The sequence below is a fragment of the Chionomys nivalis genome, chromosome 12 (assembly GCF_950005125.1).
Source record: "Chionomys nivalis chromosome 12, mChiNiv1.1, whole genome shotgun sequence".
In the NCBI taxonomy this organism is placed as follows: Eukaryota; Metazoa; Chordata; class Mammalia; order Rodentia; family Cricetidae; genus Chionomys; species Chionomys nivalis.
The window spans coordinates 3,810,200-3,837,210 of NC_080097.1; the positions used below are offsets into that span (position 1 = coordinate 3,810,200).

General features: G+C 46.1%; 1 protein-coding gene across 8 annotated transcripts in view; it reads right to left on the reverse strand.

The window, feature by feature from the left end:
* The window catches only part of Mbnl2 (muscleblind like splicing regulator 2), a 152,756-nt gene that overhangs the window by 38,075 nt on the left and 87,670 nt on the right, over positions 1-27,011 (reverse strand). For all 8 annotated transcript variants that reach the window (XM_057786214.1, XM_057786217.1, XM_057786213.1 and 5 more), the window contains exons 3-5: positions 15,340-15,504; positions 8,045-8,245; positions 4,404-4,667 (exon numbers count right to left, since the gene is read on the reverse strand). In XM_057786214.1, the coding sequence (XP_057642197.1) occupies positions 4,404-4,667; positions 8,045-8,245; positions 15,340-15,504 (630 nt within the window). The remainder of the gene's footprint in view (positions 1-4,403; positions 4,668-8,044; positions 8,246-15,339; positions 15,505-27,011) is intronic.

The following is a 27,011-nucleotide window of genomic DNA, read 5'->3' on the forward strand; positions in this document are numbered from 1 at the left end:
TGATGATCGGTCAACCCTCAGGCTTAGTTCCGACCTTAGGGATGGTGGAGCCCAGTGTGTGTTAGGAGTTCCCAGGGCATGAAGGGTCCGTTTAACTATAACTCTACTTCATGCCAGAGACTTGGACTCTATTCTTGCTGGCCTGTCTGCATCACTGAGCTTCTAGCCTGGGGTTTTCTCCAGCTGTTCTGAATGGATGAACACACATGACAAGACTTTATGTGAAGCAGAGATTCCTCTTTCAGAGTCAAGAAACCCACCCCACTTCAGATCAAGGTGAGAAGAAAAATCATCCAGGTCAGCATGACAGCTGAGGACCAAACCCGGGGGCCAGGAAACCCTGCACGAGCAGTCAGAAGGGCTGCTTTACCGGTTTTGTATACCGAGGTGGAGGGGAAGCATGGTGCTTGGAGCTCCTGTGTGTGTTTGCCTGTGACAACTGAAACTTATCGGACTAACAGCGGCGTGTCCTGTTTCCTTGTACACACTATGGCTTACATGAACAAGGACTGCACATGAAGATCAAGCACCCTTTGTGTTAAAACTGCCGAAGAGTTACCTCCGACTAGCTTACTCTCCCATTTGGAAAGTTTGTTGAGAGTGGTGCTTATGTTTTAAGAGGTATTATGAAAGAATAAGGTTCAAATGGGATAAATGCTTCTTTTTTTTTTTCGAGAGTCAGAGATTTAAATTCTTTCTTAATGTCTGATTATTTCAGAAAGCGGGGGGTGGGGGGGGCGGAGAAATCCCTGGACAAGAATAAGAAATTACACCATGGAAGTACGCTGTTGTCTGTCACAGAACTCAGGTGGACGAACTGTTAACATCTTCAACTGTGCCCAGCGTCTTGTTCGCCTTTCTAAATAAGAAAATAGAACAGGCTTTGCACAGTGTTCTGGATAACGGTGCCTGTGAGGTTCATCAAACCGTACCCAGGCTGGCTTCAGAGGAGACACCCGTGCAACCGAAAGACATGACAGGTTCAGTAACCCTGCCACTGTCACGAAGGCACTGCATTTGTTCTGAAATGACATTGCTTTAGGTTGCCTCGGAAGATGCTTCGAGATCCTGTGACTTCTCAGCACGCCAAATTTGGGCACGGTGTCACAATCCAGGAAACTATGGTAACTGGCTCTCACAGCGCCTACTGCAGCAACCTTCACGTGTTCTGGTGAGCTTCCCTGAGAATGTGGAGGAGGGTGCGCGGTAGAGCCAGCTACGGCTCAGGCTGTGAGGCTGAGGGATGACCTGTGTGGAGGAGGGCGTGTGGCAGAGCCAGCTACGGCTCAGACTGAGGCTGAGGGATGACCTGTGTGGAGGAGGGCGTGTGGCAGAGCCAGCTACGGCTCAGGCTGTGAGGCTGGGGGATGACCCGTTTGGGTGAATGGACATTTCTGCTCATATCCCACCAGCCTGGGTCACATGCTGCTGACACAGACTAGGTTCACACCCCCTTCAGGGACTGAACTGGTGGTGATTGTATGTATGGGAACTCCAGCTTCTAGAAAACATTAGACATAACTGGAGGTTGGAGAAAATCAGGGCTAAGCATGGTAGTCACTGTAACTATCATGTTTTTAATCTTCACAGGTGTTTGAGTTATAGGGATAAACATTTCCATATTGATCTCCAGAGCTTATCATATGTTATACTGAGAGACGGCCACTGTGACCCAGGCTAATCAGCTCCTATCGCTCAGACCACAGAGATAGCCACAAAGACGACAAAATCACAATGATTTCCCCCCTTAATTAGAGACTGTGTTGAAAAAACTGTTTTCTTTGTCATCAGATGTAAAAATGTGTCCCTAGAGATGTCTCAAGCCATGGGCTGTGTCATGGGGAGAAGTTGGTGTCAGAACATGGAACTGACATGCTGGGGGGAGGTGAAGACAAGGAGAGACAGAGCTGCTAGCTGGTCACAACCATGACATCTCCAAGTCTGCTTTCCTTCCTTCTTCCTTGGGGTGTTAATTGATGCAGAAAAGCAGTTTATTGGTCAATAAACTTGGTCATTTAAGTCAAGTCATTTGAGAACTGTCTTAATACCAGAGGCCCAGTTAGCCCAGGGAGTGCCTGTGTACCTAGCACGGCTTATAAAATACATGAATGACCTTACTGGTCAAGAATCAACACCCAGAATACTGAATTGGAGCTGCTCTGAAAGTGACCACATAGAGGACTCTCATGAAGTAGGACATTCACTAAGTACGTGGAACAGAGTCCTCTACACTAAGAGACATGTAAAGGACACATTTGCTCTAAAAATAATTCACTTTTCATATCCATGGAGTTATCTGCATGTTTTTATCTTTCGATCCCTCCTCCCTGTTTCCAAGTTTCAGAGTTCTCGATTTCACTAAAGCCCTTCCATGGCAGCATTTCTCCCTCATGTGGACACACGTGGCCCCACATGTGCAGGGACCGAGACACTCTGTACTGTCTGAACACATAAGAAAAGAAAGAACACAAGAGACTAAGAGACAGTCTGAGAAATCCCCAGGAAGGTAGAGGAAAGACACACTTGGAGCTCAGACTAGCAAGACCTATATACACAATCACTATAGCAGACAAGCTCTGAGCGTCTTTCTGCTGAGACCCTACCACTTGGGACAGGTCTGGACTTCCACAAATGCTCACGTAAGGGAAGCTGAGTGGAGAGGAGGTGTTGGGAAGTGGCAGCCCCCCTTTCATCTCGGGTGCTCATCACTGTGGGACTGTATCTACTAGGCTAGAAAGCACGCTCGAGACAACTTCTTAGAGATTTATTTTTATTGTGTATATAAGGGTGTTTGACCTGCATGTATGTCTGAGCGTCTCTTGCCTGGGTGTCTGTGAGGACCAGAAGAGTGTATGGAGTGCACTGGAACAGGAGGTACAGATGATTGTGAACCAGGTGGGTGCTTGGGATAGAACCCGAGTTCTCCGGAAGAGCAATCAATGCTCTTAGCCACTGAGCCATCTCTCCAGCCCCTAGACCATGCTTTGGGTGACACCTTTCGTCTCTGAAGTCTCACCTCCTCTTTCCCAGGGAGGACCACAAGCCCATCGTGTTTTTCAGTCTGTGAGTGAGAAGCACTACTGCTCCCACTCACATGCCAAGCTTTCGAGGGCACAGCCTCTTTTATTTACTCTACCCAGTAGGTCCTTCATGGCTGGCAGGTTTCTAATGCTGTCCACGAATGATTGCACTGTGCCCACTGCATTAAAGCAGATTTCTCAGGAATCCACTAGAAATGTCTGCATCCTAGCGCCCTGGTTCTCAGCTGTGGCTGAACCCAGGAGCTGAGCCACCTGGAAACCTTGGAGGACACGCCCCTGGTCCCTGCCCAGCACACAGCTCTCCGAAAAGCTGCTTTAGGGTTAAGATCAATGTCAGATCCTTTCTAACCCATTCACTTGATTCCTCAATATGGCCAAGATTGGGGCGTGGTCTGGGTACGTGATTCTCCAATCAACACCATGCAAAACATCTGGGAATGGTTACATGTTGTGTGTATGTGTGTCTGTGTTCGAAGATGTGCATTTGTTAGGGCAGTTAGAGCCTCCTGGAGACGGCGCTATAGGCTACTGTGAGTCGCCTGAGGTGAAGGCTGGGAGTCAGACTTTCCTTCTCTCAAAGACCAGGGCATACTCTTAACCAATGAGCTACCTTTCTCAGTTCAAACTGGGAATTTATTTTTTAAAAATTAAAGTTATGATCCTGAGAGTGTAGGTGAGACTCAGGATTCTGGAGTCTTTCAGGTGGCCAAAATGATTGTTTTCAGTGGCCAGGGACAGTGATTCAGGGGCTGTAACAGCATTGGTTCCTGAGGGACAGAGAAGGGCTAGCCTGGGTACAGTATAGGTGTTTCAGCACCAACTCACTCGCTTCCAGTTTCACTCTCTCTTTAGTTGCCACTGGGTTTGACATCTCCCTGAGGCCCTTGGCAAGCTCTGCCCGGGCTGAGGGCAAAGAGACAACAGGAAGAGTAGCTGGTGTCTGGCTGGCTCACGGGCTGCTGGGTATCTCTGGAGGTTCCAGCTCCTTCTAGAGGAGCTTCGGCAGCTGGCCGCATCTGTTGTTTTCCTGTGGGCTCTCTGAGTTTGACTTTTCTTGACTGCCCTCTGATTCATTAAGGCCCTAGGCCCAAGATGCCAGTTAAAAAGGGAATGGGGCGTACAGGTGGATCGAAGAAGGGACAAAGCTCACAGCCGGGGTTCCCTGCACCTTGGGGATTTAGTTATTGTGAAGAAGGGAGGGGACAACAGAACAAAACGAAAAGGGGTGGGGGGATGACAACAGAACTTAGGCAGCGGAGCAGCAGGAATGGCAGCCTCGTCTCCCAGCTGTCCTTCCCACCCGCAAGCACCACCCGCGGCCTGGGAGGCGGTGTGCGGTGCAGGCGCGGGCGGTGCACTTACCATGACTGTGGCCGCGGCCGCGGCTGCCTGGGCGGCCACCGCGGCCTGGTTGGCTTGGTGCTGCGCGGCTTTGATTTTGGCCTGCAAGTGTGCAGGAGGGTGAAAATATTTGCATTTCTCCCTCATGCAACGCCCCTTTATGTAATCCATACAAACGGTTACGGTGTTGTCGTTTGTGTCGATCATGGTGCTGTCTGCCGGGTGTGCAAAGCGGCAGTCTGTCTCTCCCCGGGCACAGTTTCCTCGCTGGAACTCCCTGCATACCTGAGACAAGGGGAAAGAGCAGAGCGCTGCAGAAGAAAGCCTGGTGCCCACCGTGCCCACGGAGGGGGAGGTGGGGGAGAGGACCAGGAGCAGGGAGAGGAGGAGGAGGAAGAGGAAGAGGAATAGGAGGAGGAAGGGGAATGGAAGGGAGGGGAGAACGGGGGAATAAGAGGAGGGAGAGAGGAGGGGGAGGGAAATAGGAGGAGGGAGAGAAGGGGAAGGGGAAGAGGAGTAGCCGAGGAAAAGGGGGAAGGGGAGGAAGGAGAGGAGGAAGGGGAATATGAGGAGGGAGAGGGGGAAGGAGAATGGGAGGAGAGAGTGGAGGAGCAAGGGAAATGAGGAGGGAGAGGAGGAAAAAGGGTCACAGGAGGGAGGGGAGAAGGAATAAGAGGAGAGAGAGGAGGGGTTTAGTTAGGAAACAGGAGGAGGAAGGGGAATTGGGAGACAGGAGAGGAGAGGGAAGGGAAATGGGAGGCAGGAGAGGAGGGGGAAGAGGTAGTTGAGGAGGAGGGAGGAAAGGAGGAAGGAGACCTAGGAGACACCCTTTCCACTTCCCCTCATGGCGCATTTAGGTTCACAGATGGGAAAACTGTTATGATCTTGAACCAAGTTACCGGAATTTCTAACAAACTAATTTGGGTTGTGCTTTGTCCCTTTTTCTAGGGTAAATATTGAAATGGAGAATTTTATCTGAAATCTGCTCTTTACCTAAAACAACAAAGGAAAAATAATTGAACAGAGTCACCACTGTTGCTGAAAAGAATGCCATATTGATTCTCATTACTTACATACATGTCTTTGAATGCTTATCACAGTTATACAAATTATATAACACATAAACATATCCAACATCACACTACTCACGCATCTGTGTGTGTGCGTCTGTCTGTCTTCTCTATTTATCATCTATCTATCTATCTATCTATCTATCTATCTATCTATCTATCTATCATCATCTATCTATGATTTATCTATGATCTATCTATCTATCATCTACCTATATCTATCTCTATTATCATCTATCTATCTATCTATCTATCTATCTATCTATCTATCTATCTATCTATCTATCTATCGTCTACCTATATCTATCTCTATCATCTATCTATCTATCATCTATCCATCTATCATCTATCTATCTATGATCTATCATTTATCAATCATCTATCTATCTATCTATCTATCTATCTATCTATCTATCTATCTATCTATCTATCATCTATCTATCTATCATCTATCTATCTATCATCTATCTATCTATCATCTATCTATCTATCTATCTATCTATCTATCTATCATCTATCTATCTATCTATCTATCTATCTATCTATCTATCTATCATCTATCTATCTATCTATCTATCTATCTATCTATCTACCATCATCTCTCTATCATGTACCATCATTCTTTGTTCCATTTTACAATGCTTGTGTGCCCATAGCTCTGCATTGGTACACACCGTCTTTTCTCTTCTCATTTATTTTCCCTTCCCTTTCACTCTCCCCTTGCCTCCCTGCCCTCCCTCTTTCCCCTTCTCTCCCATTCAGGGTCTCTTCAGTCAGTCTACCTACCTATGCCTTATAGTGCCTGTGTGCTGGTTACACAGCACACATGTGTACAACTGGGTACCCCTGCTTGGATAATCATCTTAGGGTGCTACAGAGTCCTGGCACAGAAGGATGGTTTACCCATGGACCAAGCGAGCACAGTGTATAAACAGTTCTGGGAAGATGGTGCATCTGTTCACCTCTCTGAGGATGGGGACAAAGCTCAATGACTGTGAAGGCTCCTGCCTCTCCTCATTTTATTTGATTTTTACTATCATATCCTGAGCATCTAAGCTCCCTCAGCCCCAGCAGGTGGAGCCCCAAACACCTCCATCCTCAGGGCAGATTCAGGAGCCATAGCATAGCCTAAAGTTTCCAAAATGTCTAAAAAAATAAAATAAATAAATAAAATTTATGTTCTCTTCCTCTAGAGCCCACGTAGTCCAGACAGAAGATCAGTGAGAAGAATGCACTTTTGAGAATATCCAAGTCTGACATCCTGAGTTCTAAATTCTAGGCATTTGCCACGGCCCACAAACATTTCTTGTCCTCACGATTTATTTGATTAGTATCTAAATGAATGCACCCTGAAGACTATTCCTCAATAGGCCTGCATTCTAAGTATATACAGACTGCCTAACAATTCTAATCAATATTGGAATTAATGGAGCCTTTCAGAAACCTATCAGGATCTTTACATAGCCATACGGGATGCTCTGTTGACTATCACTGGGATAGCAAAGCAGGGTTAATAGGCAAATCCTTAGCTCTGATTAAAGAAAAATATTCAACAAAGCCCACGAGGATTTGCTTGATCCAAATGTAAAAGTGTATGTGTGTATGTGTGTGTGTGTAAATACACGCACTCAATCCTGATTTTTATAGAATATTTGAATTTATGTCAAATTAAATATGTTATGTTAAATTAAATATGATATTTTTATATTTATTTATTTATTATGTATACAATATTCTGTCTGTATGCCTGAAGGCCAGAAGAGGGCGCCAGACCTCTTTACAGATGGTTGTGAGCCACCATGTGGTTACTGGGAATTGAACTCAGGACCTTTGGAAGAGCAGGCAATGCTCTTAACCACTGAGCCATCTCTCCAGCCCCTAAATATGATATGTTAAAGACAACCTATCAATAACCACATAAATCCTACCTACCAGTAACACCATTAAGATGCTGTAGCATCTGGAACATGCTAGAGTACCCATGCTTGACTCATACAACTGTTGGGAGCTGACGTGCTATTTTCTTGTCCTCTTGTCCTCAAGTGCTCCCATTTCCCTGACTGTCGGCTTCTGACCATTTTCAGAACTTCCTGGAGTCCGGTAAGGACTCTTGCCGCTGTGCACAGCGGGAGCGTGTGAAGACCAAGAGCCAACTCTACGGCTTATATCCTGATGATGTCCATATTCTATTGGTTGACATTTTTCTAGTGTTTTGAGACAGGGTCCCACTCTGTAGCCCACACTGGCCAGGACTTCTCTGTAGCTCGGTCTGGACTTGAACCTGTGGCAGGATTCTCGCCTCAGCTGCTTGGTGCTGGGATTACGGACACAGGCCACCATATCTGGTCAATATTTTCTTCTTATGCATAGAACCTATGTTAACTGACTTCTGCTTATATCAAAGTTATTCTTTTAATTTTACACCAAAGAACTGTGAACACAAGGGTTTACAACTGTGTGTGTGTGCATGCACATGTATACCCGCACATGGATTTTTCTGAAGGATGAAATTACGTCACAAGCGTTCATCCATTCTAACAGACATACATTTCTACCAAAATGCATTTCCAAACACAAGCATAATTGAAGTACCTCCAGTTTATCAGTCCTGAGAAGCTTCTGAGTTGCAGTTGAGCCCGGGACAGTGACGGGTGGACTTCCGGGAACAATGACAGGTGTAGTTGGTAGAATCTCTGTTGGAACTAACCCAACTCCAGGGGTGACAGGCGCTAAGTAAGGAGCAAAGCTAATAGCTGTATTTGTCCCCATGGTGGGACCTACAGGAAAAGTGGGCTGTTAAAGGGAAACAACACAGGAAAATCTTGTTTAGTTCAAAACTTGCCAACAAGTGTCATTTGAGCAAAATTCCACAAAGCACTAGTAAATGCCATTTGAGAAAAAATTTCTCCTGCCTAGAATATCCTTTGTATCAGTTATACAATTCAACTCTTAATTGCAAAAGTTCATTAGACACTCCCTCTTCTTTTTATCTTTTGATCCTCAAAAATGAAAACATTACTGATCCTTTCTTACCCAAACCATATCAACATATGGGAGAGCATCAGAGGAACACCCAAATTACATATCATCCCAAGCTATTGAGAGTTCTAACCCAAAGGCAGTAAGGCCTACAACATGTAGACTGGTCATCTCTGCATTTTCCTATAGGTCTCTACAGGGGACATGAATTAAAACACCCCTTGATTATAGCTTGATAGTCAGCTATAATCAAACTCAGACATTTTCACACGCTAACTTCCTAGGGATCTATTTTGCTCAGGCTGACCAGTATGTTCCAATCTTTCATCGCTAGTACGGACCTGCAGTACGGACCTGCCCAACTCATAGGTGCTTTTGTGTGTACCTACAATGTGTCGATATGTCGATACATCCTTCCATTCTGGAAAAGTTGGATGGGAGAGCTTGCAGTTTTCAACTGTGGATATTTTATCACATGACCTCTAAAGCCCCAGAGTCACACACTCAGAGAAGCAATGACAAACACGCCCAGTCTCTGATGAACCATGCTTCCCATCGCTACAGTCCTCACTAAGAAGAGTCACACTGTGGGCTGGGAAGATGACTGTTTTTTAAAGTTCCATCTAACGGACATCTACATAATGCCATCTTTCAGAAAATACATTATGCATACTTAGACAACAAACCTTATTTCACATTTATTTATTATTTAGACAATGTCTCCATATGCATCCCAGGGTAGATGGTAACTATTACGTAGCTCACGCTGGCTGTGAACTCAGCACTGTCCTGCCTCAGCCTTCTGTGATTATAGGCACGAGCCACCAATTAAGCTATGCATTTTTACCCTTGAAGAGCCACTGTTAACATGGTTTCCAAGGATTTTTCTAGGAATAAACTGCACACTGAACTGGACCTAATGGCTCTTTATTTGTTTGCTTGGTTTTAAGCTACAGATTTTTTTTTCTTTTTTGAAGTGTTGAGGCTTGAAGCTAAGGTCTCCCATGTGATAGGCAAGTGCTTTTCCACTGAGCTACATCCCAGACTTACAGACAAATGTGTAAACTGTTCACGATAAATTCCCCAATATTTCCAGCCAGGTCGTCACGTGACTTTCCAGCACTGAGCTACGCCGTTGCCGTGCGTCATAATGTGTTTCTCTGTTTTTACACTGTGGGTAACCTTCTCGTTGTCTGTCTAGAGTCTGGATGAGCTGTTTAGCACATGGGAAAGCTAGCAGTCTGTGCGAGTGTATTTTCATTTAGGACGACAGAGCAATGTCTCTTACAAATGATCATGTCACCATGTCGGGAGACAGCAAAGTATTGACAGTTGGTGCAGAGACTTCCAGAGAGGCTGCGAAGTCTCCGGAGAAGCGGCTGAGAGCTACAGGAGGGGATTCTAATGGTCTGGGAGGAACGCTGCGTAGTTCTCCCACGAGGAACTCTTACAGCTTTATGGTTCGGAAATAATGTTTGCTTTGGGAGAAACTGCAACACGAGCTCCGCACACTGAAAAGGGCTGGTGGTTTAGCGTGTTTTCCTCCTTGACTTTCTACAGAATTTTCCGTGGATGGGATGTGTTACCCACTGGAGTCATAACTATAGAAAGTGATGGCGTTTTGTAACTGTCCCTTTGGTAATTCAGTACTATGGAAAAAAGTAACCTAATAGTATAAAGTCTGTATTTTCTTTAGGATTAGAAATATCAACCTTGAGAGACCACACACATCAGTGACTCAATGGACTCATTGTATCTGAACTGCCCTGGGGGGCGTGCGGATTCCTAAAGCCTCGAAGGCTGCTGGAATAGGTCTCGGCAGTTAAAAGCCTTACTATGTGAAGAGTGTGTGACCAGATTTGGAGACCATTCTCAAAAATGAGGAATGAAAATAGGTATTAAAAGCTATATTCGTACCACATGATTCAATTCAAAGAAGAATGGACAAAGCCAGTATTCACACAAATGGAAACTCTCATGAACACCTCTGGTTTGACTTTTCTGGATGTAAATGCTTTATTTTTGCATTTATTTATTTCACAGTGCCTATGCACGTGTGTGCCATGTGTGTTTAAAGGTGTCCATGAGGTCACAGGAGGGGTTTAGATACCCCTGGAGCTCTAGTACCTGCCTTCATGAGCTGCCTAACGGGTTTTAGGAAATAAGTTTGGGTCCTTTGGAAAACTGGCAAGCACTCTTAACTGCTGAGCCATTTCTCCAGCCCCTCTTTTTTTTTTTTTAATTCATGTAGATTTCCAACTCTCTTCTCCCACAGATGATCATGGTGATATAACTGCACATTGGCCCTTGGATATCTATCTATAAGCTAGAACCTCAAGATGTATTTTCCAAAATCCTTTTTGATATCAACGAACTTATTCCAACAGAATGTCAAATTGGGCATTCAAAGCTATGCTATTTGTTCACCTGAAATATATTAAGGTTCTGGAATATATTCATTGTGCATTTCAGATGATAGTGGCAATATTTCACTAGGACATAATGTCACTGAAGAGAAAAGCAATTGCAGGATTTAGATGCTGAGAGACCTATGTGCAAATCCAGTCCTTTCCCGCTTATTTCTGCTTCCTGAAGAGGAAATTTACTTGTCTGAGTTTTAAGCTTTCTCACCTGCAATGGACACGTAAAATCACTGAAAGGCTCATCTGCACAAATGGCTGCTTCTCTTCTATTTCCCACTGTCCAACCTCTATAAATAGCTGCTGTCATCGGCGGCATAAACATTCACATCATCACAGTCTTTGCCTCCAATTATCTAATGTTTCTCTAATGTGAGTGTAATCAGCACAACAATACACTCAACAGATGTGAAACGTGGAATTTAACTGCAGCAAGTATCTGGTCTTCATATTTAAAAAAATGTACGTTGGGAAAATTCTATGGCGGGAAACTCACATGTTTAAAAAAGTTCACAGGCCTTATGAAGACAGACCAATTAGACATTAGACGGCATCAATTAGACATTAGACGGCATCAATTAGACATTAGACAGCATCATTTTAGCACGCAGTGCTCTTCGTTGATGAGTGAAAAAGACACGTGAGGTCATTTGCTGAGATGTGCATTCTGTAGCAGTCATGGGACACACCATAGCACTCTGCATCTGTGGATGGTTCTAGCATGTTCAAAGCATTATCACGCATGCTGTCTTCTTTAATCTCTCCAAACTAAGCCATGAGAAGCAAGCACAGCAGAAGGAATTACAGCCTTGTAGGTGAGAGCTGTCAACGAGCAGATCCTGAAAGGTTAAGCCCCAGCCAACACTACTGAGGGTGAGTCTAAGCAAAGCATCCTGGTCTCCTGCCTCCCAGCGTGGGCTGACGTCCACTAGTGAGCATTCCCCAGATCAGGCCGCTTGGAATCAATATACCATGTCCGCATGACTTTGGAGCATAGACAGCAAGCACTGGCTTGAGCCTTCTGTAGATAAGATGTGTGGGCCTGCTCTGAGCAGCGCTGTCGGTTCCTACTGCCTAGGAAAAGTGGCTCTGAGATCTTGGTTGAAAATGAAATGCCTGAGAGAGGATCCATGCCAGCCACAGATCATGGCATCTGAGATCGGTTTTCCACAGGCAGCCGAGACAGGAGCAGAGCAGGCACTCCGGAGGACCCCATTCTTGGGACCACACCAGCTCCAGTCTGGATGATAAGCTTGTAGTTTCTGCATGATGCTGCTACCAAGAGGTCTAAGACACTTTCTGTTTCTTTCCGTTTGTTGCCTGTCAGTGCTCAGGGCAAACACACAGTTGAAGAGGCCTGAGGGAAGATCCACAGAAAGCCTTCGTGAAGAAAATCTCTTCTGCAGGGCTGGTCTTAGTATTTTCTTCCTCTGCTTTCCCTCCATATTCCTGCTTTTCTCTCCTTTACCTTCCTAGTACAGTTCTAAGGCAACCAGGTCTGTGTGGAAAGTAGAATTCATGGGACTTTATGGGCCACAGTCAAAATTAAATATTGAAGTCATTAGGCCTAGTGACATGAGGAAAATTTAAGGTCCTCATGTACTGGGGTGGGGTCGGGGGACAACGAGGAAAAGAGTGGAGACAGAAAGATGAAGCAGGAGCAGAGGGTGGAGGGGGATCAGCCAAAGAGAAGCACAAATGAAATGTTTGCTTCCTAAGCTAAAACCAAATCCAAGGCAGCCCTTGCCTTTCCGAGGAAGACTATTGCTATTCTGTAATTCTCCAATCACAGCCGCCTCCAGCTTCTTCTGCCTTTCAACATGGAGCTAATCCCTGCAGTTCTTGAGATATCTTCCAGGCTTTCAGTGCCAGAGAGAACCCGCTCAGCTTCCTGGACTTGGCAGCTACACGGTGATCTGCCTCTCCAGACTACTGTGGAAGCTAGCAGTCTAGGGGGTCCCCTTATCATCTGTTCCTCTAGAGAACCTTGCCTAATACAAACCCCGAAATCATGTCACCCTGAGAGGGGAGGGCTTCAACATGAGGAGTGTGGGTAATCAAGCATTCAGACTAACAAGGAAGGTAAAAAGCAGCCACTAGCTTGGAAATATAGAAGAATATTGTGGAGAGATTTCCATGGACAGTGGGAGGCAGAAAGGAAAAAGAAGCGGCCCCGTGAAGAAGTTGAGGCTGGGAGGAGACCACATGGATTGGTTCTCACTTCTTTGATCATCAGTTTATTTGCTGTTGAGTTGACTCTTGTTGCCGGGCCATACGACGCTCATTTATCCTGTCAGAGTGCAGAAGGCCGCAAGCCCGAAAACAGCTTTGCCGCTCTGTCAGCAAGACACTGGCAGAGAATGGTCCTTCTGGAGACTCTGGGGGAGAACATCCGTCATTTGTCTCTTCTATCTGCTGGCTTTGGACACGTGGTCTTCTGTCTGGACCAACCCCACCTTGTCCATCTCTTCTGTCTTCTAAGGACACTCGTGACTACATTTACTCTGAGAGAATCTCACCATCTGTGGACTGTAATTGTAACTGCAAAGACCCTGTGTTCCCCCCACCCCATCCATCCATCCATCCATCCATCCATCCATCCATCCATCCATCCATCCACCTATCACCTATCTACCAGCATCTATAGAAAGCAAGAGCTCTGAGGGCCATTATTTAGTTAACTGACTAAGATACAAATTCATCTTTAAAATTCTAAGGAAAATCTGTTGGTAAGTTGTTGAATATTAGATTCAGCACATTCTGTACTCTAATACTTCTTGTGATTTTGAAACCAGTATTGCAATATTTAAGTGGGCCATTCCTTTTTTTATGGAATAGTGATCAACTTCTGATTGATATCTGAGGTAAATACAAAAATACACCAAAAAAACCCTCTTAAATAGTTCAAATAATATTTAAGGCATGAATATATTTTTCTTATTAGTATGAACAGGACTGAGTACGAGGGTCGATTCTTATTAATTCTACAAACAGGAAGTGTATAGTTTGAATGACTGAGATATATAACATGCCACTGTTATATCGACCTGGCTCATATTAAATTTACTGCCATAGACATCAGTTAATATGTATAAGTACATTATTTTAACATTTAGGTAATTTAATAAAACAAATTTATGTGCACATCAAAAAATGAATCTTAAATTATGCATGGCGGAGTTTTAAACAGAATCACTGAAATGGCTGGTGTTTCGATTGAGCTCCGTGTGCCTTAGGTCTGCCCATCTGGTACAGCTCTGTTGGGTCCTGTGTGATGACTTACTGATGCCCCTTTCCTTCAGTCAACCATTTTTTGGGCAATCTCCTTCTCTCTTCTGCCTGGCTCTTCCTCAGCCCTGTGCTCACATCTGTCTATCCTCAGAGGCTGTGTCTGTTTTACCTTGCAATCACCTGCATTATCCCCCACTCTGGGCGAAGGTGAATCATGGAACTTCCAGAACATGGCTAAGGTCTCTCCACTCTTCCTGCCCATCCTCCTCTCCCCAACCCACCTCATGGGAACACCGCAGAGGAAGTGGTGGTAGCTGGTCACCACCCTTTTAAATTTAGCTGCGCTTACTCACACAGACCTTTATTACAATACGGACTGATTGCTGTGGAATAATCTTTTGTGAAAATCCACTCACTTTGGCTTTTTTAAAAATCACCTTGCTTTTGACACATAATTCACACTGTAAACGAAACCCACTGGCGTCGAATGCACTCCTTTCTCCCCGAGGGCCTTACTTCTAAAGCAATTTCAAGACCTTTAAAGTGGTGGACTCAAACACTGACATCAAGGAGAAAAATACTACACAGTACATATTCATCCACTCAACTCCCTGGGACATGGAATCTGGGGTTCTTGTTGCAGCGGTTACCACGCCCTTTGCAGGCTTGGGGGAGACAGAAGATTAAGTGAGGAGGCCATCTCCTGGTGTGTGGCTGCTGGTGACATCCCTTCTGATGCAGCTGTTGTCGGCCTCCAGCTGGAGCAAGCTGTGCAGAGCACCCTGGCTAATGACCTAGCTCAAGTTCAACGTATCAGCTGCACGATACTGGAGAGCCCATTCGTCTCCAGTCTCCCTTTCCTCTTCCTTAGATGATGCCCTTAACCGCATAAAGTACCCAATACATCGCTAAACTTATTTTAGGCATCACGACCTCTGCGACACACAGCCAGACATCACAAACTCCAAATAGAAATATGGACCGATTTCCATATGAAGCTGGTCTGAAATGCAGAGTTCACTGATGAGAAAGAGCTGGTGTGGTGCAAATTTCCAAGGTATTGATCAGAAGTCCTTGCCCCATTTCTATTAAATGAAGAGAAAAACACGCAGCTCATTTTTAGCACCCACTGCGATTCAGAGCTATCGGCTGTAATCGCAACCAAAGCGACCGAGTGAGGGGAGGTCATTTTCGGTCGCTGCGCGGCACTGCCCGGGCAGTCACCCGCCTGCCTATCCTTACAGAAGGTACACTCACCACAGGATGGAGTGGCGTTCCTGGAAACATAAATTGCATCTGCTGGGCAAGCATCGCTGCTGCGGTCTTTTGCTGGATCAAATTGTTCCTCCCATTAATTTCTAGTTGAGTTTTTAAGTGTGTTGGAGGGTGGAGGTACTTGCAGTTCTCTCTCGAACAGCGGCCCTGCAAAATGGACAACCTGGGGTTAGGACTGCAGTTGGGAGCTAGCCACTCCAGTGCCAGCAATGTCACAGTCATTACGTCATTACTTTCATTTATCTTCCAAGGCTGTGCCGTGTGTGTGTGTGTTACAAAAAATGAGTCAAATATTACATGATTATCAAGGTCCCTCCCATTCCTCTCTCTTCCTTCCCCCTCCCCCTCCTTCCCTTTCTTCCTTCTATCTTTCTTTATGTCAAACCTAGACAACTCATTTCAAATTGATGCCAGCCGAGAGCAAGGAGAAGGCCTTCACAATCAGAGAGGCACGCTTATCTTGACCCACAAGGTCTTTGTTGCTCTCTGGTCTGTACATGCTTGAGTGACGAAAACATGAAGAGTGGGCTTTTACACACGTGTGATGGAGATGAGAGTCAGGGTTTGGGGTGTGAGTTCCAGACTGGCCAAACACAGCAAGCAGTCTGCGGCTGTTGCTGGTGAGGCGATGGGGACAGAACTCCTGGAACTGCTTGCTGAAACCCACCCAGGCGCTAGCTCAGTGCGAGCTGGGACAAACACCTGCGGGGCCGATACATAAACAGAGCTGCCACCCTTTTCCCCACCCTTCCCCAGGAAAGGAGACTCCATTTAGTCCCGCAGCGTGACAGAATTAAGAGTCTTCACGACTGTGTTATCATCAGAACATGGAAACCGGTAAAATGAGAGGGGAAAAAAAGCAAACAAACCAGCAGGTGACGGGTGTGTATACAATCAGACCTGAAAAGTAATTGCATATGGGATTGCAAAGTTCCAAAGTTTGCAAAACTACCAGTCATAGGAGAATTATGTTGATGTGTGAATTATGCAATTTCCAGAGAAAGAGCAGCAAACTGTGTTACTCAGTTGGAATATCACCATTCCCTAAAGAATTAGTCTATTTGCAACCAGGCAAGAAAAGAGTATGGGTCTGTTTATCAGATAAAAAAGAAATTAAGGCAAGCCTGGTGGAGCTGGAGGAATGAGTTTGTTTACAGCGACGCTGATGCAGAACATCTGGAGTTCTGTGTTTCCCCTAATTCCAGCTGCACTTCTGGCATCCCTTGCTTCTTCTCTAGTTGAGAATTTCCCCTAGAAGCCATGGCGACTGGCAGACCTGAGCCTCAGGCTCAGTCCTGGCGGTCTGTGCCATCAACCTGTGCCATCTTGAAGCCATCTCTACTCAACGGTGTCAACAACTGCCTCATTGTCTTGGGGATAAGCACGAAAATGATTGATATTTCACAAATCTTCAGAGTAAGCAACATCAGATCCTTAGCCTCAGGTTCTTGTCATGGATTTTCCTACTCTGATTCCTGCGTGCAAACAGACATCGTAAGGCCCAGTTCACTGAAAGGGCACCAGGGAAACTGGAGCAGTTCCTGGACTTGACTCTACCCTTCCCCTCCCCCTCTCTGATCGCTGCACATCTTCTCCGGACAGCTTTTTGTCTTCATTTCTGAATTCTACCTTTACTCAAGGCTCCGTGACTTCCCAGGGTCCCTCCACTCCTGTGAGCTCATTTCAGTCATCCAGCTCTCTCTTCTCTCTTGATGATCCCGCCCCCAGCCTCCGGGAGAGCATTCTGATGGGGCCAGCTCCTTCATCTCAGCGTGCAGCCAGTCGGTGAGTCAGCTGCCTTGATGCCTGATGTCCAGGATGAATTCTGTCGTCTGTGAAGGAAGGCGACCGAAACACACAGACAGGACCTGAAACAGCTACTTCCTATCAGCCGGAGCGCAGGGGCATCCAACACAGGCAGGTTCCCGTACAAAAGCTAAGAGTCCCAACTCTTCAGCCAGACACTCTGCACTTGGCACCAGACAACCAAGTGACTGCACACCTGATTCACGTGTGGGTCTGTGTACACAGCTGAGTAGGTGTGGGGAACGCAGAGGCTGGAGAAGCAGGAATCTAAGTGTGTGTGTGTGGGGGAGTGAAATCAGCAAAATGCCCACGATGCATCATGATGGTAGAATGTTCAGAGATATATTTTTCAATTTGACCACTATTCTTCTAATCCCATGCTTTGTTGCTATTGAAACTGACTTCAAATGGCTGGAAAATATGCTTTTCTTGTTGATGTGGCTATTCCTTCCTACAACCAGAGCCCCTGAGAACTATATTAGCCATTTTTCCTGGTGATACAACATGGTTTACACCATTAGATTCATCATCTATTGAAGGATTCCTCTTTTCATGGGGATTTATTCAGTTTCCCGCTGTCCTCACTGACACACTCTGAGTACAGAATGGTATTGATCACCACCGTGCCAGGCAATTTATAAGTGGGTATCTCACCTCTCCTTACAGCAGCAGCGATGATTGCCTACTTCACTAAACGATAACCAGGACCCAAGAATAGGATAACTTCTAGATCATCTGTTGGCTAGTAAGTGGGGCTGTATTGTGAATCCATGTCTTGCTGACTCGATTCTATCACTTCAGTGGGATATTTATTTGCAACAGTTAAAATCCAGGAGAGATAACAAATATAGAACTCCTGCATCCTTCACAAAACAATAGGATGCAGAACAAAATTTAAATCTACTGACATGTGCATATGTGGGGATTTGGGACCGAGAGGCGATTGTTTGCTTGGTCTGTGCACTGGAGGATGCACAGGCACCGTTAGACTCATGTTCTGGGCTCTCAGCTTAGCTCTGCCCTTTCCTACCTGTATGACTTGGGTTACTCTTTGATTACTTTCTTCATTTATCCAATGACAATAATGACTACATCCTCCTATAGAGACGTTATGCCATCAAATAAATTAAGACACACAGTTCAGAGAGCTGTCTGGCACACAGGAAGTTCTGAGAAATGTTACCGATATCCAAGGAAAGACTTGTATTTTGTTCAGAGCAAGTGTGAGATCACAGATCTATGACTATTCTTACTAGTTTTTTTATTTCTCCTGTGGGATAAACTTTCATGATAAAGGCTAATTGTGATCCTTCCAGTATCATATTTGGAGTTATTTTGAGTTCTATAATTTTTGCAACTGTTCCTGTATAAACAAATATCCCTGAGCCTCTAGCTCAGTCTGGTACCAATACTTTAAGAAATGTTGGTTCCTGGATATCTGAGGCATACCAATTCAAGCACTGGAAACAGAATTTTAGTAAAAGACCCTATAGGATTCCAAAATCCTAAGGAAAAACTACTGTCCAACTATAAAGAGCTATCTGACACAATGAAGAATATGTAGAGAAATTCTCGTGAAGGCACATGATTTCTCAGGACACACAACTTTGCACAAGGAAACTGCTGGTTATCAAAGCAGGTTGTCACAAATTACTGAGGGGACAGTGTGAAGAAACGGGCGCATCTCCAGAGGTTATCATGAAACAAAATTGAGGTGTCAAAGATAGTGTCTCCTGGGGTTAGCCCAAGAAATGAAGACAAGGATGCAGTGGAAACTCCCTTGCAGCAGCTGCGATGCGTTTCTTGTTTTTCCTTAGTTTTGATGTTTCTTCTCTTTGGCTTCTTGGTAGAGGCCTTTCTCGGGGAATGCAGGAAGCAACATCCAACCCTGGGAAAGGAGGAAGGCTGAAGTTGGGAGCACAGCACCGCCAGTGGCGAGTTCACAAGAAGGACTGATCTGAGTCTGCAAAGCACAGCTCACATAAGCTTGTTCACCTTTCACGAGGGAGGCCGCCAGGCATAGGAGGGGTAGATGGCTGTAAGATTCCAGGCCAGGTCTCGCTCACCAATTCACTTGACAGATATTCACGACTGAACACTACGCTTCGTGCTTATCAAGGAGGAGCACAAACAAGATATACTGTCTTCCTTTATGAAGCCTGTGGGCTGGTCGTAAAGATGATGTGAACCAAAATCGTAATTACAAATTACGAGGTGTGTTCTAGAGGGGAACGCTAGGATGCGAGGGTAGGGGAGGACCAGAAATGACAAGAGCTACCTAAACAGAGAACTGAAAGATACCCAGGAGCCCAACATGGGAATGGGTGGTTGCCAAAGCACATGTGTGTGTGTGTGTGTGTAGGCGCGCACATGTGTGTGTGTGCTTGTGTGTTGTACACATATGTTGAATGTATGCTGTGCATGGTATGTGGTTATATGTGTTGTGTTTGGTATGTTCACGTGTACTGAGTATGTGTGTAGTGTGCTGCTGTAAGTGTACATGCTTTGGGAAGGAATGTACCATCTAAGAACTTGCATGCGGTTTCCCAGGCTGGACCCTGGAGTGGGCGTGAGTAGGAGCCAGGGAGATGAGAGAAGATGAAGCAGGAAGAAGTGGGTAGAGTTCAGATCACAAAAAAGTGAGATCACAGCTGAAGGACGTGGTCTTCATTGCCTTTGCAAGCTTGGATCTAATCTATATATTAAGGTCTATTTAATTGCTGCCTTGATTATTCAGGTTTTACATTGCTAACTGTATTGTTGTTGGTATGACTTGCTTTATAAAATCCTAGTAGAATTCTGATTGATTTTGTGTGGCTGATTCTACCTCCCGAATCTCTACTCCAGGAAGATTCAGACTAGAGATGGTGGTTAGAATGAAGTTTGAATTTCAAGCAGAATTGAATCTATTAAAATAAGCAACCCTGGTAGGTTTCAATACAGAGAACCCATGCTGCTCCGCCATGGGACAAAGCGAGACACTGAATGAGTGTAATACATCTCTGGCAGAACAACAGGCTTGAGCTACCAGCATTATGCAGTCATTAAAATATGTGGCATGGGATTGAAAAATTGCAGCTTTGGCACAGAAAAGATCTCAGAATCAGGTTGGAGTAAGAAAGAAAAAGCATAATAGAAAAATGATTTTTTAATTGCCTTTAAAAATAAAACAAGTAATTTTTAGAATCTTTTCCTAGTATGCTAATTGAGAACATCAACTGGACTATGGAAGCAAGAAGGAAAATCTAGTAACTAAGGAGTGAAGGGTTGCCCCTGGACAAGAGCTTCTACAGGAGGTAACAGACACTCTATCCCACTGATCCCCTGCGCTGGTGAACCTACAGTTGGAGCACCGGCCCCTAGCAGAAACAGTGAATTAATGAGGAATAATTTTAATTGTGTGTTCGCCTCGGCTACATGATGGCTCATAGATTCGGTTATGGTCCCTCGGGGAGGATGGACACCAGGGGAGGATGCTTCTGAGCTCTGTCCCTCCCAGCTCGGCTTGGCCACTGGACTTTCAACAGGAATGTGTCCCCGGGAACAGGCCACACTGGGGCAGGACCAGGGGGCAGGCCTTGCAGGATGTAACCATCAGGGCAGATGATATGTGGTCTCAAAGTGACACTCTTGCATCCTAGATCCCACCACTGGCCATGGAAGGTGGTTCCTGGGGACATTGAATGTCCTGGACCACTAACATACACAGACAAAAACCACAGAAGGGCCTCTTAGATCCTGGCATTCCATAAGCTTCCTGAAACCCGCAGTCAGGAAGTTTGCTCTTGGCCAGGGGTGACATTCCTGGGTTCCCGATGTGGCCTGGAGAAGTAGTTTAAACTAAGGATTAAGAAACAGACTGGGAACCAGGCTAAGAGGTCTTAAAATCCAGCTCTGCTCTTATGGCTGCAGGAACTTGGAAAGTGTGACCTACGGCCCCCATCTGTTCCATCCGCAAACACAGATACTAACAGTTCTCTAAACGTCATAGCTTCTCAACCAAGACCCAGAGTTGATTGGCACGGAATGTTTAACAGCGTCTGGCAAGCAGTAAGCCCTATGTGAGCTTAACTGTCATAATTATCATCATCGTCATCATCATTAACCCCTTCTTTACTCAACGAGTGAAGCCGCTTTACGGCATGCGTAGTTCCTCTGCAGCTGTGGCTCTGTCTGGCCTGGGCACCAAGCTCTTTAACCCTTCGCTACTCCCGTTCTCAGACCCGGTGCCAACTCTGGGTAGTTATCTTTTCAAAGCGCCTTAGATCTCTCTCTCTTTAATATCTGGTCTCCTCTGCTGAGACTTGCCAGGGCTGGTCCACAAAGCATGATTCACCCAGAGCTTAAAGCAGTTGAGCGTTACAGACGGAACAGCCCTGAGTGTGGCTTTCTCTCCAGATGGCCGTGGGAACTTTACTCGTACCTTACAGAAGCCTACGTCTTGGTTTTCTCATCTGCGAGATGAGAGCAATTCGATTCTCCAACATCAATGCTTTCTAACAGTTGTTAGAGCCTGGGGGAGAGCAGAGTTGCTCCAAAAATATACATAAAAGGTTGAGTATGGTTTTTTAACATCCCTGTTCTTGAATCCTCCCAACCTGGTAAAAACAACAACAAAAAAATCCACAAAAGCCAACAGTTATAGTAAGAGGCGGCACTGGGGATGTCTGCTGGCCACGTTCTCAGAATGATGAGAAGCCAGTGTAGCCAGATGTGAGGACATCGGCAGCCAAGGGTTGAGTCAAGATAGATTAGGGCTAGGAGGATTTATTAAGCGCTGGCAGTATACACACCTCAGATGTGAAAACCCCCACCTGACAGACCTCCATCTGATCCTTGTGCTAAAGACAGAGTTCAGCTGGTATTTCCAAAGAGAGTCAACCTCTGGTGGGCCAGGTGTTCACAGACTCAGTTTCCCTGTAGTCAAAATCTGTCAAGATTTGTGAAGTGGGGTGGGGTGGGCTGCGGTTTGATAGGGAACCACATTTTCACAGGTTCACTATTCTTAGGTGCCAGAGACAGGAAACCCAGATGGAATTTAACGTTTGACTGGAACTTCTGGTCCTTCTGCCAGGGAACGGAATGGTTATTTACATCAGAACTCAATCCATAACATTACCTATGGACCCGTAACAGCTCTGCTCAAAGCAAGGGACAGATTAGGCTTTTTAGCCTTCTTTTGAATTTAAATAAATGAATTGAGCCACGGAAGTCCTTTGTATTATTAGCTCCAACCACACAATACAGCAGATAAAGTACAAGCACACAAGGGTGTTGAGATTAGGAAGGAAACTATAGGCTTGGAAGAAAATGATAACCAGAACGTCCATCAAAAGGAACAACTTACGTCGCTGGCATTATGCATGGATCAAAAGCAGGTCCTTTCTGCCTATTACTTGGTTCAATTTATAATGCATTCATCTTTTATAGACTTTCTACGTAATGATTTCCTGGTAAATAGCAAAACTGTTACACTTATTAAAGATCTTGGAGTGGGACATTTGCCATTGCCTCCTTTAAGGAACACGCTCCTTCTGTCACTTCCCCCATGTGAGAGAAACACACAGGAAGCTCGGAGGAAGATTCACAATGGGAGAGAAGCTATGCACACCAGGAGGTGGTCATGAGCAACTCCAGCTGTGCCACACCAGGGACAGCGCTGGAGTTCAGGGAGGAGAAAGAGTGGGACTCAGGACACATAGCAGTGTGCACTGTGTCACCTTCTCTTCCAAAAGAGCCATCCAGCTGTCACTCTTCTGTCTACACCGGCCGTGCCTGAGGCCAGGGTGCTGCACAGGGCTGGCCACTAACCATGGAAGGGTTTGAACGTTGTTGCTGCTTCTCTCGGCGTCTGCATTTAAGGCAGATGTCCTCACTAGAGGGCTGGGGAAAGGGATGCTCTCTGTCCCAGGTACACTCTGTAGGCAGGCTCAGGCTGACTCAGTGAATACCAGGGAACTGACCGCTCCTTTGGGAATTAGTGGGGTTGGCGCACGCCCTTATTTCCGTGACAATTTAAAATAGATAAAACAAGAAATGGAGAAGAAAGGTCAAGGGGTCAAGCTGCTTGCATTTGGCATCTCAAAGCCGATGTAAGCGTAGATTTTTAAAGATGGATTCTGATTGCCTGGCAGTCTTGTTGTTCCACAGTGTCACGTGATGGAGCAAGAGTGTTCGCTGTTGTCCTGATGGTTGAGTTTGCTCCTCCTCCTTATTTTCTGTGTTAGAGCTGGAAACCTGCCCATAAGGTGGAATCAGTGAAACCAAAACAACCCTTCAGTCTCTAGAGATTTAGGGAAACGAATTTCTGGGCACCAAACGCCTTGTTTGAAAATTTCCCCACTTCCATTTTTCTTTTCCACTAAAGTGTAAGTGTCTTCTGAGCGGAGAGTGGTCAGTGTAGACCTTAATCCTCGCCAGCCTAGCAAGGAGCCTGTCTAGTGTTGACTTGTGGGTTCTTCTGACATACTGTCCATACACGTGTACCGTGCCGGGGTGAAGCAGGAGCCCATGAAATATTCACAGTGTGGCTCTAGGGCTCTTCCTGCAGGGGAGGGCTGGCCTCTTTGGCTGCGTCATTTGTAGAGACCACAGCACCAAGCTCTTACACAGGGTCATGCAAGGATGTCACCAGTGGCTTTCCTTCTGCTCCACAGGCAGGTGCCAACCCTATTATGGTCCACACTCTATGATTTCCTGCTCCATAGGCAGGTGCCAACCCTACCATGGTCCACACTCTATGATCTCCTGCTCCACAGGCAGGTGCCAACCCTACCATGGTCCACACTCTCCGACATGGAATGGTAACAAGGTTCAGAGTGGGGAACAGCCTGGCACAGTGGCCTAAGCTTGTAATCCCAGTGCTGGGGACATGGAGACAGGCTGGTAGATCCTTGGGGCCCCACGGCTAGCTGGCCTAGACCACTTCGAGTGTTCTGACCAATAACAGATGTTATTTCGAAGGACAAGGTAGGCAGGTGACTGATGCTGCCCTCTGGACTCTCCATGTGCACGCACACGTGAACATTCCTGTACACATGAGCACGTGCATACACTGGTAGACAGAGAAGGTTCGGAGCGGTGAAAGTCATAGTGGGTTAAATACTGGGTGCCATGTGAACACACTGCCAAGAGCCTGGCCCTTCAGCAGAAAGTGCTGGACACCGACGTTACAGTCTTAAGTCAGATTACCTAGTTAAGAGCACAGGGTCCTGTTAGGGGATAAGAAGTGGCTACTCAGCTAGGCAATGGTGGCGCACACCTTTAATCCCAGCACTTGGGAGGCAGAGGCAGGCAGATCTCTGTGAGTTCAAGGCCAGCCTGGTCTATAAGAGCTAGTTCCAGGACAGTCTACTCAGATGATTTAGTTGGCTGCCACCCTTGTCACCAGTCTTTACCAACTCCAGAGGCTGGTGGGTCTCCAAGGGGGCACTGTCTGCACAGAGGCACCAGCCTGACCCCTGGGTGAGGTCCTGGAACTCAGACACAGACAGACAACCGGCCTTAAAGGCTGACATTCCACAAGTATGCACCGGTGTGTCTGTGTCATTTATTAAAATACAGGAATTACTGTTCTAGACAGAAACAGCCACTTTCCCAAGCCCATTGTCAAGTATCTTTGCCACCTCTCTGTCTTCTCCTGTGCCACCTCCAATCTACTGACCAGCGCAGGATCTCAGCTGTCAAATATAGAGCTTCCTTGCATTCTGATTGGTTGTTGCCCAGTAGGTTTGTACTTAAGGTAAACTGAGATCAGCATGTCTATGACAAAGCCACAGGGCACAGTTCCTTGTATTAGAAGGGCAACACTTTCAGAAGAGGTGGGAGAGGCTTGGATGTCATATGGAGAGCGCTAAGGGAAAGGGGGGCTAAAGTGGGGGAGTGTAAAGATGTGGGGGGAAGAAGTGCATTCATGCTGAGTCACAGGAGGAAAAGACATGCTTTCCAGGTTGCTTTGGACGATTTGGTGGCTTGGACAATGACACTTTGTTCGGAAAAGTCAGGCTGAGTAGGTGCAGAGCAGGACTTGTACCATAGCACAGGGCTGGGGTACCGGCTGGAGAAAGAAGCCTAGCAGTTACAGGGAAGATGGGCACGGGGGCTTAACGGTGTCTCCATCCCTTTATCCGTCCTACAGACGGCTCTGGAGCATCTGTTTCATACAGAAGCTGGGATGGAATTGCACACGGGACACGGTGCTGTGGCCTTGCCCTTGACAAAAATAGCAAAGAGTTATGTAATACGGCGCCGCCGATTGTGTAGCAGGCAGTTTTCAAGCAACTTCTGGAAGATCACTCCGATTTAATCTTCACTACAAGCTCTTAAAAGAGGCGCTGCTAACAGCCCTGTTTTATGGGATGGCACAGAGGCACGGGGAGGTGGTGGTAACAGCGTACCAAGGCCACGCAGCTCATGGGGAGCAGACCTGGGCTTCCATCCAGGCAGACTGGCCTCAGCTCTGTGTTGCCGCCCTCTGCAGAGCCATGTTTAAGAGACTCACGGCAGGACGCTCACATCACACCTTACAAAGCCGTTGTCACACACAGTATCTCATGACAGCTCCAGAGCACCCCTGTAATCCGTTACCCTGATTTAAGGGTAAAGAAAGGTGATTTTCAGAAAGAGACTCACAAGAGTCACTTTCCAAGGCCATATGAAAGTCAAACAAAGATGCCTTTCGGTCCAGTCCTTACGAGAAAACATGTGTCTTCTCCACTGCCTCCTCGGGACAATGGAAGAAACTCCCTCCCGAGGAACAGATTTTTGGCTCAGCCTATGAAAGATTAGTTTAAAAAGCAGAGAAGATCTGGTTATGAGCTGATTATGAACTCTTGGTTGGGCAGAATATCGGGTGTTCTGTGTTGAATTGTATTTCCATTAAAAAGCCCTACTGAAGTCCTAGCACTCGTGACCCGTGGAAGTGAAGCGGACTTTACCTGGGGACAGGGTCTGCTCAGATGTGACTGGAGGAGCATGAGGTCGCATGGGACTGGGCTTTAGCTTTGTCTTTTTTGTTTCTAAATTGACATTTTTTTTTTTTGCAGTAATAAGGACTGTGTTTGCATACGCTAGGCTAGTCCAGTGCTCTACCCACTCCCAGCCCTTATTTGACTTTAAAAGAAAAAGTGTGAGACAAGATCTCACCACGTTGTCTGTCTGCCTTGGCAGGCATTGAATCTGTGATTCTCCTGCCTCAGTTTCCAGAGCAACTGGGAGGACAGGCCCGTGCCAACAAGCCTTCAGGTCCAGCTACTTGTCAAATGGGCAATTTGTACAGAGAGAACGTGGTGAGAAGGAGATGGCTGCTCTATGCCAATGAACAGCAGAGGTCACCAGGTTAAGTGAGAGAGGCAGGAAAGCAATCCTTCTTGGAGGCTCTGGAGAGAGCGTGGCTTTGCTGACCCTTGACTGTGGGCTTCCAGAGTGGCGTCAGCATGGATTCCCGTTGCTCTAAGCCATCCTGTGTTCCAGCAGCCCTGAGGATCTAACAACCTCTAAGAAAGGTACATTTCTCCCCCCTGGGAAATGAAGGTCACGGCATCACACTGCAGTGTCCGGCTCTGCAGACGGACTGATTTCCTCAACCTGGGTAGCCAGATCACCTGGCTTGTTTAGAAGTAAATGTCCATGACTACTGTTGGCAGAGCTTTGGCAAGTACAAGATTTTCTACCGATGTAACCAGTCAGCCTAAATGCTGTCCAATTTTTATGTGGAAAATCTAATCGGAGAGATTTATTTTAGTAACAACTGAAGACATTTCACCAAGGATCTCATCAGTAATTCAGGACGGCCTAGTGGGCCTCTCAAGATCTGGTTTGCAAGAAAAATGTTGGGATAGTGTTTAAAT